The sequence below is a fragment of the Somniosus microcephalus genome, chromosome 17, assembly GCF_052327205.1.
Source record: "Somniosus microcephalus isolate GS21.2 chromosome 17, FLI_Smic_1.0, whole genome shotgun sequence".
Lineage (NCBI taxonomy): Eukaryota > Metazoa > Chordata > Chondrichthyes > Squaliformes > Somniosidae > Somniosus > Somniosus microcephalus.
Window position 1 is genome coordinate 72,046,022 of NC_141003.1, and position 13,888 is coordinate 72,059,909.

Below are 13,888 nucleotides of genomic sequence, written 5' to 3' on the forward strand. Positions count from 1 at the left end.
GATAGAGGGAAACTGTTCCCATTGGCAGAAGGGTCAAGAACCAGAGGACACATATTTAAGGTGATTGGCAAAATAACCAAAGGCGAAAAAACCTTTTTACGTAGCAAGTGGTTAAGATCTGGAATGCACTGCCTGAAAGGGTGGTGGAGGCAGATTCAATCATGGCTTTCAAAAGGGAGTTGGATAAGTATCTGAAGGAAAGAACTTTGCAGAGCTACGGGGAAAAGGGCGGGGAGTGGGACTAGCTGAAGTGCTCTTGCAGAGAGCCGGCACGGGCTCGACGGGTCAAATGGCCTTCTTCTGTGCTGTAACCATTCTATGATTCTAAGATGGCTGAAGGCAATGCCACCAAAGGTGCGGTGAAGAGAGTGGGGTGATGCACAAGAGGACATAGTCAGAGAAATGGAAAGTTTGGTGGGGGCGAACTTAAGTTTATGGAGGATGGGAGATCAGTCAGGAAAACATTGGAATACTCAAGTCTGGAGGTGACAAAGGCGTGGATGAGAGTTTCGGCAGCAGCTGGGCTGAGGAAGGGGTGGAGATGGGCGATGTTACGGAAGTGGAAATAGGCGGTCGTTGCGATGGAGAGGTCAGAAGATTAGCTCATGGTTGAACAGGAAGTCGAGGTTACAGTCTGGTTCAATGGCAAGGTGGGGGATGGAATCAGTGGATAGGGTACAGAATTTGTGGCAGGGAGCCAAAGACAATGGCTTTAGTTTCCCAATGTTAAGCTGGAGAAAATTGGGCCTCATTCAAGACTCGATGGACAACCAGTCTGAAAATACAACTGCAGTGGAGGGCTTGAGAGAAGTGGTGGAGAGGTGGAGCTGGGTGTCGTCAATGTACATGGAGAAATTGATCCCATGTCTGTGGATGATGTCACACGAGGAAGATGAGGCTTCAAGGATAGATCCTTGGGGTTCTCTGGTGGCAACATTGTGGGAGTGGAAAGAAAAGAAATTGGTGGCGATACACTGGCTATTATCAGATAGGTAAAGGTAGAACCAAATGAGGGTAGTCCCACTGAGCTGGACAATGGAGGAGAGGAGTTGTAGGAGGATGGTGTGGTCGACCGTATTAAAGGTTACAGAGAGGTTGAGGAAGACGAGGAGGGATAATGCATCACAGGCATGGATGATGTCATCTGCGACTTTGGTTATCGCTGTTTCAGTACTATGGTGGGTAGGGAGGGGGAGAAGGAGGGTGAGGAGGACAGGGAGCGTGAAGGGGAGATGGAGGGTGAGGAGAAGAGGAAGATGGGAGAGAGATAGAAAGAGAGAATATAAACCCCAGTTTGCAACTGAAATAAAGCAGGTTAATTTAGACAACGTTAAACCCAAATTGGTTCATCCATACTGTAATTAGGGTTCAGTGTGTTTACCCAAATCAAGATCAATAAAACCTTTATGAAAGGAGCCAAATACTTACACTGAGCTGTAGGCAGACTGGAGAAGAAACCCTTCAGCCGTGCCGCTAACCATTCCAAGCTCTCGTGCAGGTTTGCCAGGGCCTTTAAGTCACTGACATCTCGCAGTATTTCATTCTGTGGTATAAGCTTGTCTCCCAAGTTGCCAGTCAACACTTCAGACTCCTTCGCATTGGCAGCTCTGTGTATTAGAATAGTAATTTTTTAAAAACCCTGCTCTGAAGGGAAATCAAGAATTCATCAATAATAACTTAATGTGAGCAACATCACTATTAAAAACACTGCAGGAAACTTCTGATTTACCGGCACCTAAATAACCGGAAATCTCGGTTAACCGGCAACAATCAGGAGTAGGTTCAGGTAACTTTTATTACTTTTTTTTACTCCATTTGTTGCTGTGCAAGGGTGTGGCTGCAGCTGTTGCTAAGCTACAGAGATGCTTGCAACTTGTGCCCACTGTTCTGAAGCTGTTGCTAAGCAACAGGGTTTGTTGCTTTCTTTTACTATAGCGTTTGGTTATCCGGAATTTTTGATGAACCGGCACCACGTCAGTCCCGTCCGTGCCGGATAAAAAAAAGTTTCCTGTATTACATTTTCTGTATTGTTACAACGAAATGTCCATGTTTATAATGCAGACCACATCTGGAGTACTCGGTGGTCAATTTTGGTCACAAAGCAATCAAAAGGTGATATAAAAGGGCGTTCATTTTTTATTTATTCATTACAGTTTGTTTTTAAACATCCTGAAAAAAATTCATTTTTGTTGCTCAGTCACGATGAAGGGGGCTGCAAATGATTCATTTACAGGTCTTCAGCAGGACAAGAACGGAGATAAAAAACTTGTTCTCCGTCCACCAGAGGTTGTTAAGGGCAGATTTAATAGAGGTGTTCAAAATTATGAAGGCTTTTGACAGAGTAAAGAAGGAGAAACTGTTTCCACTGGCAGGAGGGTCGGTAACCAGAGGACACAGGTTTAAGATAATTGGCAAAAGAACCAGAGGGGGGATGAGGAGAATTATTATTATTTATTTTTTTTTACACAGCAAGTTGTCTGGAAAATCACTGCCTCAAAGGGTGATGGAGGCAGATTCAATAGTAACTTTCAAAAAGGAATGGACATGTACTTAAAAAGATTTTTTTTTTTATTTTTTTTATTTTTTATTAAAAGAGCTGTGGGAAAAGAGCAGGTGAGTGGGACTAATCGGGTAGTTCTTTCATAGAGCCGGCACAGGCATGATGGGCTGAATAGCCCCCTTCTGTGCTGTATGGTTCTAAAAAGAGTAAACATGAAAGGGAGTTACCAACACCAATTGTACAAGACCTCAGGGAACAACAAGGCATTTAGGTGTAAGCTGTAGTATTCAGGGGAAGGTAAAGTTAATGACTGAGGCTGGTTTCAATATGCCCAAGTAGAGTAGGTTATGGTTGAAGTTATACAAGATGAATGAAGGCATTCAAGTTACACCAGCCATTATGCCACCAACCACATCTGCAAGCCTTAGCATACCAACGTGTCAAAGACTGAGCATGCCTGCCTCCACAAGTCACGTGTGCAGCTGGGTAAGATTAGGAAATATAAGTCTTGTGCAATTTGACCGAAAAATGTCCAGAGAATGAAAGAAGGTGACATTATGCAAATAAGATATGAAGAGTTCGTCTCTCTTTTTTATATAGATATATTCATACAAAAATACTGGCACAGCCCTCAAGAGGTTTGTTGTAACATTGATTCTGACAGCATGTTCCTTAAAGTACACAGATAATCTTTGTTTTTAACCCTTCGAACATTTATAGCTTGACCCTAATTGGTCATTACCCTGACGGGAAGGATAAGGACAAGAGATGTGCTTGCATAGATTATCTTCAGTGACACTGACACCGAAACTGATTCATATTCATGACTTGCTTACAGCTAATTGAAGCTAATTTTCTCAGTGGTACAGTGTAAAAGACAATGAATTAATCTGAACATCTTTACTCAGAGAATGGTGAGAATGTGGAACTTGCTACCACATGGAGTGTTTGAAGTGAATAGCATAGATGCATTTAAGGGGAAGCTAGATAAGTACATGATGGAGAACAGAATAGAAGGATATGTTGATAGGGTGGGATGAAGTAAGGGGGGAGGAGGCTTGTGTAGAACATAAACACCAGCATAGACCAGTTGGGCCGAATGGCCTATTTCTTTGCTGTAAAATTCTATGTAATTGCTCCCTCTGTCAGGGGCATGGAGGTAGCTCGTTTGAATGACAGTGCATTTAAGTGGGCACTTGACTGTGTTTCAGCTTCAATGAAAAGCTAAGCTTTTACCAGACAGAGTGGATAACTACAGTATCTTCCAAAAAATTCCCCCCCCCCCCCCCCCATTGCATGCTTCCGTTCCAACATCTGGGAAAATAAATCCTGGCCTTCGTCTTGTTTCTGGGATGGAGTACTTTTCCCGCCACTCGATTGACAATGCGGGCCATTAGCTGCTCAGGTTTGCAGGTGCATATGATTGGGAGGCATTCTGTATAAACTCACGTACAAGGGTAGAAATTCCTGTCCTGGCACAGTGCTGGCAGGGCCAGACTGAAGTGTGCGCAACACGCATCTGTTAAAGAGTTGGCCTCACCAGTAATCCTGAGGACAGCTTATTTGAATAAATTCTTAATGTTCCCTGCGCATATCGATCCAGGGAGTGTAATTAATGGTAAATGGGCGCATAAATTTTGAGAGCTTTTATAAAGGCTTAAAATGGATTTGAAGCAGTTTACTGAGGCTGCTTGGTGCTAGCGGAAGAAGTAACGAAGTGAGGCAAATGGCAGAGCAACATAGCACCTGACTCCATTTGATAGGCGATGCAGTAAATGTGTTGCTGTTCTGTCAGCTGGGTGTGAGGACAATTGCTGTGTTTGGTAATCTAGGGCACCCCTTCCCAGAGGACAGAAGGGCACTGTGGTTGGCAGGAGGTGGTGGCCAGGATCATCGCTGCAGGCACTATCTGAGACCGCATGCAGGAGTAAAGAATTTGGCAATGTAAGATTACCCATCATCACCATGTACAGGAAGCTCTTTTTTATCCGGCACCAATGGGACCGGCGTGCTGCCTGTTGATCAAAAAGTCCGGATTACAGAGAGGTACACTTACTAAGGTACGAGAGCCCCGTACACGGCCACAGATCCAGGCATCCCTGTTGCATGGCAACAGGTGCAGGAACCCCAGTTACACGGCCACAGATCCAGGCGTCCCTGTTGCATGGCAACAGGTGCAGGAACCCCGGTTACACGGCCACAGATCCAGGAACCCTGGTTACACGGCCACCAATCTGAAGTAAAACTTACCTGAACATACTCCTGAATTTTGCCGGTTAAGAGAGATTTCCGGTTATTTAGGTGCCGGTAAAATGAGAGTTTCCTGTATCAAGTAGCTGGCACCAGATCGCATGCTCAAAATGTTGCCTGCCACCCTGTTACGCATTTACCACTCATCGATGGCACGCCTTCGCACATCCTTACAGCTCTTTGATTGATTGCATCTCATGCATGTGTATACCTCAGCAGGGTATACAATCAAGCTGCAACTTACAGCTGAAAGCCTTGCCAAATTTTCTAAATACTTCAAAAATGAAATAATTGTAACACTCCCTAGCTGTATGATGCATTGTCATTTACTGAACCCAGAATGGCCTGCAAGCAACGTATCAAGAATACTTCTCTGCCTGCATAGCAAGATGATACTTAATATGAAAGAAGAGAATTACATAGTTTAAGAAATAGCTGTTAGATTCAAATATGGGTTTTAATTCTTAGAACAGAGACTGACAACAGGCAAGCGGAAAAAGATAGCATAAATGCCAGCAAGGTCGAATATCAAGCATCAAAAGACAAATAGAAGTGATAAGGGAATTGTAAAATGCAAGGAAACAGGGAGGATAGCACCTGCTAGATAACAAGGAGCCACGAAGCCATAAAATGCCCTTGAAGAAACTTGACAAAACATTCCTCAGAAAGATAAGAGGGAGGCCTTGTCAGTCATGCAGAAAGGGACGGCGAGGGTTGCCTTCCCGCTTCACAATTGGACAATAGGATGGGGATCAAATGATTGACATCAGGTGATTACCAGCCCACAAAAATAACTTTAAATATAGAAGACCGAGAGAGGAAATCAGGCAGTCGGGGTGAAGGCTTCCCCAAGGTGGCTACGGCCTAACACCTTGGTCAAGTTTAGCCTCTGAGGTGGCTGATGGCCTAACACCTCCAGCAGCTTGAGAGATGACCCAACGGAAGTGACCGCTGCAGCAGACTGCAGGAATCCACCCAATCCGAGACCACCGTACTGCCTCCTCATCTGTCCGGTCGTGGCATTCCGATTCGGGAGTCGTAGATCACTCCTACTGTCACGGGTTGTATGTCTATTATACTCGGCTTAACCATGTGTAATATCTGATTATGCTTTAAAACTGTAGCTCTTTAATAAAAGCCTTGCAACTTCTAAAACCCTGTTGGGTAATCTGTGTGAGCCTGTGATCCAAATCTTACAGTGGTGTCAGAAGTGGGATCACAGAGTTAGGAGTTGTAAGGTTGGGATGACCGGAGGGACCGGTCGAACGCATGTGATCGTTGCTTAGACTGTATAGTGTTTTTTCTCTCTGAAAGAAGGGAGCGGTCCGGTCGAACGCACGTGATCGTTGCTTAGACTGTGTATAGTGTTTTTTTTTCTCTCAAAGAAGGGAGCGGTAAAGAGCTTGTTGAAAGGTAAAACCAGAAGTATAATGGCGTTGGCATATCATCGGGAACAGTTGATAGATAGCCTGAAGGAGGTAAAGCATAAAGTGCAGGAGAAAGAGAGAAGGAAAAAGATCTAATTGGCAGACTAACCAATCTGAAAACTCAGCAAAGGAAGGGAAAAAACAGGGATTTGGAAAGCCAGGAAAAGCTGCCGAGACACCGATTTAAAAGGGGAAAAAAAGATAAATTTAAAGTTTTACCAGCATGGAAGTTATTAACATCTGTGCCGAGACAAATAAAACACAAGATTGCTGAGTGAAAGGAACCTTAAAAAATGCTAGAATTTCAGTTTGTATGAAAATGTGTGTTAAAGTGTGAATGTTTTCCTGACTATGAATGTTTAAGAAGTTACAGTATTTCTTTTGTCTGAAAAGTCTGTCTTTAAAAGAAAGATTCTGTTATGTGTGTTTTAGCTCCACCCACTTCTCTGTGTTAAAAGCGTTTAAATCTTTTGTCTTGTCTTGGATTTTGGAAGTTTTAAGAATGTGCGAATAAGATTGTGCCCCAAGAATTGGAAAAAAACCTTTGAACTAATTTAAGTTAAGTTGGTGTGTAAAAACTGAGAAGAGCAACAAACAGTTTGTTTAACAAAAGATTAAGTTTCAGTCTAAGATTTAACCTTGGAGTCGCGGTTGCTTTGGTGAAATCTTTTAAAGCAATTTGATTTGTTTAAATGTGAAAAACGAATTTTTCCTCCAGTTATATTCAATGTTTTTACAGTATTTTGGAAAGACATCTGAAGAAAGGACAATAAGAAATATGACAATTTACTGTTTTCTGCAAGAATGTGCTATTTTGTTTTGTTTTATCTGTTCTGTTCGTGTTTCGTTAAAGAGTGAAAACACAACTGTCTTTTTCAATCGGGAAAGTTTTTTAAAATTTACGTGAAGTAACGTGCACCTGATAATGTTTTGCTCCACCTTCTTAAAAACCTGCAAAGGAGTTAACCCTTCCCACTGACAGCTGTTTAAGTTCACCAAGCAACAACTTTGGTATGAAATTTAAAGGTATTGGACATTATTAAATTTAAGTTTCTTAATTTTAAGTTAATATTTCCCCACAGTGACAGAAGGAAAATTATGATTTGATAAATTAACCCCTTGGACTCTAAGCAGTCACAACCATAGTGCCCTTCTGTCCTCTGGGAAGGGGTGCCCCAGATTACCAAACACAGCAATTGTCCTCACACCCAGCTGACAGAACAGCAGCACATTTACTGCATCGCCCATCAAATGGAGTCAGGTGCTATGTTGCTCTGCCATTTGCCTCACTTCGTTACTACTTCCGCTAGCACCAAGCAGCCTCAGTAAACTGCTTCAAATCCATTTTAAGCCTTTATAAAAGCTCTCAAAATTTATGCGCCCATTTACCATTAATTACACTCCCTGGATCGATATGCGCAGGGAACATTAAGAATTTATTCAAATAAGCTGTCCTCAGGATTACTGGTGAGGCCAACTCTTTAACAGATGCGTGTTGCGCACACTTCAGTCTGGCCCTGCCAGCACTGTGCCAGGACAGGAATTTCTACCCTTGTACGTGAGTTTATACAGAATGCCTCCCAATCATATGCACCTGCAAACCTGAGCAGCTAATGGCCCGCATTGTCAATCGAGTGGCGGGAAAAGTACTCCATCCCAGAAACAAGACGAAGGCCAGGATTTATTTTCCCAGATGTTGGAACGGAAGCATGCATTGGGGGGGGGGGGGGGGGGGGGGGGGGGGGGAATTTTTTGGAAGATACAGTAGTTATCCACTCTGTCTGGTAAAAGCTTAGCTTTTCATTGAAGCTGAAACACAGTCAAGTGCCCACTTAAATGCACTGTCATTCAAACGAGCTACCTCCATGCCCCTGACAGAGGGAGCAATTACATAGAATTTTACAGCAAAGAAATAGGCCATTCGGCCCAACTGGTCTATGCTGGTGTTTATGTTCTACACAAGCCTCCTCCCCCCTTACTTCATCCCACCCTATCAACATATCCTTCTATTCTGTTCTCCATCATGTACTTATCTAGCTTCCCCTTAAATGCATCTATGCTAGTCACTTCAAACACTCCATGTGGTAGCAAGTTCCACATTCTCACCATTCTCTGAGTAAAGATGTTCAGATTAATTCATTGTCTTTTACACTGTACCACTGAGAAAATTAGCTTCAATTAGCTGTAAGCAAGTCATGAATATGAATCAGTTTCGGTGTCAGTGTCACTGAAGATAATCTATGCAAGCACATCTCTTGTCCTTATCCTTCCCGTCAGGGTAATGACCAATTAGGGTCAAGCTATAAATGTTCGAAGGGTTAAAAACAAAGATTATCTGTGTACTTTAAGGAACATGCTGTCAGAATCAATGTTACAACAAACCTCTTGAGGGCTGTGCCAGTATTTTTGTATGAATATATCTATATAAAAAAGAGAGACGAACTCTTCATATCTTATTTGCATAATGTCACCTTCTTTCATTCTCTGGATATTTTTCGGTCAAATTGTACAAGACTTATATTTCCTAATCTTACCCAGCTGCACACGTGACTTGGAGTCGCACCACATTCACAGTCACAGTAGTCTTTTACGACTTTGGCCAGAGTAGTTGGTCTCTGTACTGTGACGCGGCCAGAAGCTGGGCTGGAGGGATTTAAACAAGGAATTTCAGGAGAGATAGGCATGGAGCTGGGAAATAACAACATGCTTGAGGGTGTGACAGAGAAAAGGGAGGTTAGAGATGGGCGATAAAAACAGATTGGTTGAGTGTTTTTTTTTTAAAGTAGGAGTTGATGGCACAAGTTTTGAAGGGGAAAGGGATGGTGCCAGAACAAAGGGGGTGAATGTTGCTAGTATAGGGGTCAGGAGTGGTGGATGAGTGATCAAGGATTGGGTGGGGAAGGGGATCAAGTGAGCAGAAGGTGGTTCACATGGAAGAGATGGGTTTGGAGAGGGATATGAGGAAGAAACTGTAGTGGGATGTTCAGATCCAATTCTGCTGCTAAAGTTAAGGGAGGCAATTTTTTAAGCCAACAACCTCCCTCATACAATTCCACATCCCAATCCAAGAAAGGTTCTGATGATGGATCCAAATAAAATGTTAACTTGTTGCTTTTCAGATGCTGACTGACACATTTCCAGTATTTGCTGTTTTAGTTCAGATTTCCAACATTCATCGTTTTATCAGTCACTCAAACATTCATTTGGAGGAGCTTTTGGAGTGAGCAAATATGTACCTGTAACACAGGTGCCCCTTCCATTTCGCTAAAGCAGTCAGTTCACAATGTTATGGGACAGAACTACCAATGTGTTTCGCTAGTTGCTTCCACCAAGCTCCCTCATTTCTCTTTCGCCCCTTCCAAAAAAAAAAGCCTGAAGTAAAAATTTCAATTTGCAATTCCAATGAATGAGAGAGTGAATTATTGGCAACGTCACACCTAAAAAACAAGTAATAGCAGGAAGAAGTCAGAAAATGGTGTAAATTCTCTTTTAAAAGGTCAGTGGTTGAAAAATTGCCGCCTTTCTCCTCCTGCGCATATTGCAGAGACATGTTTACTGGGGCTGCTCTTGAGTCTCAAACTAATGAATTCTGTCAGCTGTTGTTCTACTGCAAGATGCTTATTATTATGAAGAGTAACCTTTTTGAAATGGTGAACATATCAGTTGCTTAGAGACCTAAAAGCCAAGAGAAATAACTGGTGAGGACAGCAAGCAGAGTGCTGCTCATCAATTAGCATATTACTAGCTACCCTGCAGCTCTCAATCATATTAAAGGAAAAATGCTGACAACTTCATAACAATGGGGAGTTGATATACTGCAACACTTGACCAGAGCCACCCCAGGCCATTTAACCTTTAGTTGCCCACCTCCTCGCCAACTGTCCCATCCCCTCAGCAAAATGGAAATGGCAACGTGTCAGTAAGTACAATTAATCACTTTTACCCTGCATCTTTCTAGGCGTTTAAAGATATTTCTATTTCAGGATTCTGACAGATTGATAAATGGAAGGATGGACCAAGCCAGGGAAGGAGAAATGGAAGTCACTGGTGTCATTTGAGTATGTGTTATGTGGCTAAAACTCATCCTGCCCTTTTAACCTTGTAAAATACAACATGTTTCGAGACCATCTATAATTGTCATCGCTTTCTCAAGGTTTGCGATGAGGAGGGGGAGAAGTGTTAATCCCTCATGTTTACTTTGATGACATAGATAGATGCTCTTTTAGCAGGGATACTCTCTGTACTCTTGTTAGAAGATGATTATAGATGGAGCCTTAATTCGTGCTGGTGTTATTAAACAAAGCTGAGTGATATCACTTGGGATATCAGTCTCCTAAAATTACACAGTGGCGACACTGGATATCTGAATAGCTACAATATATATTGACTGCACGGTGTACAATATGCAAATGGATCTCCTATGGTGAAGCATGCAGAGAAAAGGAAAAATATATGAGGACTATTACTGGAGTTGGCATAAAGGATCTCCTGGGGACAGCCCAGAAAGGAAGATCAGGTAGGGAGGACTGCACATCCATAAGAGACCTTAACTGATTTTCCGTCCATTCATTTCAATGGATGAAAAATCAGGCATGTATGGGCACATGGTCCCTCCTGCCCAGGCAATCCTTTATGCCAACTGCAAGGAGGAAGAAAATCTGTCTGCCCCATGTTCTTCTGGAATACTGCAGGCCTAAGCCCTGACTGCGCTTGTGCATAAATTGAGTGCCAAGCTTTTCCAGGGGCCCAAGAGCTTCAGCCAGTCTAAAACTTCACCCGACTTAAAATTTTAATTAGAACTGTTTTTTTCCCAATGTTTACAGTTACTTCAGCTTATTTATTTAAACATACAGCTGCAATTTTTAAATGGTTACATTTTCAGTTTTTGATGTGGGACCGTAATGGTTGCTTTCTGTGTTTGCTGCGGAATGTGACTGTCATAGCTAATTACTCCTGGTCAATTCATAGAGTCATAACGGCACAGAAGGAGGCCAGTTGGCCCATTGAGTCCTTGCCGGCTCTCTGTAGAGCAATCCAGTCAGTCCCATTACCCCGCTATAGAGTCATAGGGGTCGATTTTCCTGAAGCTGTCGGGAAGGCGGCGGGACTACAACTTTCGGGTTTTAGACCCGCCTACTTCGACGTACGGCCAATCCGCGCGATTTTCCCTTGATTGATCTTGTTGAGCCCGCCCAGCGGGCTCAGCAGGCCAATTAAGGGCCACCCGGCAACAGGTGACATCACAGACTGCAATTTCATCTGTCAAGAGTTCTTGACAGATGAAATATCAGTGTTTCACAGCTGTTTGAAGCTGTGAAACACTGACAGTCTGAGTTCTAACATGAGTCCTTCTGCACAGACTCAGTTAGAACTCTCAGCAGCACTCAAAGCTGAAGGCTGTCACTTTTCACAGATTGCAGCCGTTCAGCTTTAAGTGCCGGCTGAGTGATGGGCTCCCGACGGCTACAGGAAGAAAGGCTGTTAAGGTAAGTAAAAGTTCTTTACACACTTTAGACACTCCAAACACACTTACCTTTGCACTCATACACCCATCACTCACCTGAGCACCGATATCGCGACCCCTCCAACTCCTTCAACCCGACGGCCCGCCTGCTCTAACCTGGCGTGGTTTAGAGCCGTCGGGAATCCCACACGAAACCCCTCAAAATAGGGATTACGCTAAAAACTGCCTGTTAACAGGCAGTTAAATTGGCACTAATCCCTTCCCGTGGGGTTTCGGCGGGTCCCAGTGTGCGGCAAGTACCCTCCGCCCCTGAAACTTGCGTGGGGCGGGATGGTGTTGGGACCCCCAAATTCGGGATTTCCCCCCCCCCACCCCACATGCCTGAAACCCCCGCCTGACGGCTCCAGGAAAATCGACCCCATAGAGTCATAATGGCACAGAAGACGACCATGTTTTTGTGGCAGATTATACTATGCAAACCAAATCAATTAGAAAGTTAGGAGGGACTTCAAATCCATTCACACTGACACTATTTATTAATAAGATACTGCCTATGTTATACTATAGGTTGTTTTAGGACTAAGGTGTGGATTATCATTCATTAAACAGCTTCATGCATCAATGGAACTACCCACTCTAGCCTCAACTGGCACAGTGGAGCCAGGACTGAAGAAAGCCACTTCTGTAAACAACACTTCAGTGTAAAATACTCCCAACCTACTTGCCAAAGCAAAGTCTCTCTGTTTGTAGAAGAAATTACATTAATTTCCCCTTTGTAACACCATTGAGACCTACCACTTTGGGCTACAAACTTGTCAGACTGTTGCTATTCGCTATAAACTGTGTCAGTGATAATATATATTTTATAAGTTGTTGATGCCTCCTGATTAGCACCTAGGGCTAAAAGAATGCATACCACTCCAAACTGCAGGGTGTCAGTTGCCGACTAAGCCCCGAACAGATGTCAGATAAACATTTTCTCTGCTGAGCTTGGAGTCCAAGGTATCATTTGTCATCAGTGTAGAAGCCATAAGGAATCCATTTACAGCAAAGGCTATTGCAAATTGCACTACAATATGCACTTGTCTATTCTTGTGCAATGCATCTCATATAATATGTGCATATATCACAATAGTTTCTTAGAATCATTAGTGTTTCAGCTCCAGTATTAACTGTCACTGGTACTCTCCTTTTTAGAAAGATGATGGGTTCTTTTTTCCTTCATCCCACATCACACACAATGGTTTGTGAAAAGGGCAGGTAGATGCCCTGCTTCCTTCTACCGCTGCTGTTCTAAAGTTGGCCATCAGCGGGCGGATGAGAGCAGCTCGAGAGGAATCTCCCTCCAGTGCTGTGGCCGAGATTGAGAACTTGTGGTGTGCTGGATCATGCGTCCAAACTCGCCTCCACTATCCCACGCACTGTGGACATTTTATTACATTCAAGGTGCTATATAAATATATAAGTTGTTGTTAAACTTAAATTAAACCAGTATCTTAATATAAATTAGCTGAAATTCCTCCTAGATTAGGATTAAATTAGCAAAATCTCAAAATGTGCCAATGTATTTTTGAGGGGCAAACCAGGAATTGGCTGGAGTGCCCTCTGAGTGTGCCTGGTTGAGGGCACTATGACACTGGCATCAAGGATGATGGCAGGAAAATAAGACAACCGCCCTTTTCACCAAGAATACACTTTTGGACAAGTTCAACTTTATGTTTCAGAATATAACTTTTCTTTCTTTAACGGATGACAGCTGGACATTTCTTAGACATTTTTTAAACATCAGCTTAATTGCACCAGAAAAGGATCTGGTCCTTGGCTCAAGGTAAAAGAGGATGCAGGAATCGAGGATTCAAATGTAAAATCTCAATCTTACCTTGTGAAGTCTTCTTCGTCTTCTCGCTTAGGCCTCATCTGTTTGGGGTGAGCCATGTTCGTCCAGCTTGGGAGGGATGTCAGCAGTCGGCTGATGTCCTCGTCCTTCGCCCATGATGCACTGATGATGAGCTTCTCCTCTGACTGAACTATGCTTCTGCATTGACAAGAGGAATCTAATTAAACATAGGTCATCTCCTGCAAGGGCACTTCAGGTTGCTCTGAATGCATGATCTCATTAACTGGATGTTTTCTCAACTTATTGAAGAAAGTTCAATGTAGATATTTGGACATATTCTCCAAAACGCCCATTAAAGTAACAAGGGTTAAGTAAAGATGGATTGGTAAAACAGTATAAGTATGAAATAA

At 43.1% G+C, this 13,888-nt stretch overlaps 1 protein-coding gene across 1 annotated transcript in view; it reads right to left on the bottom strand.

Annotated features, from left to right (window-relative positions):
* exoc4 (exocyst complex component 4) overlaps positions 1-13,888 on the bottom strand; it is a 565,674-nt gene that overhangs the window by 66,308 nt on the left and 485,478 nt on the right. The window contains exons 12-13 of the mRNA XM_086010674.1: positions 13,521-13,676; positions 1,429-1,607 (exon numbers count right to left, since the gene is read on the bottom strand). Coding sequence (XP_085866800.1) covers positions 1,429-1,607; positions 13,521-13,676 — 335 coding nt within the window. The remainder of the gene's footprint in view (positions 1-1,428; positions 1,608-13,520; positions 13,677-13,888) is intronic.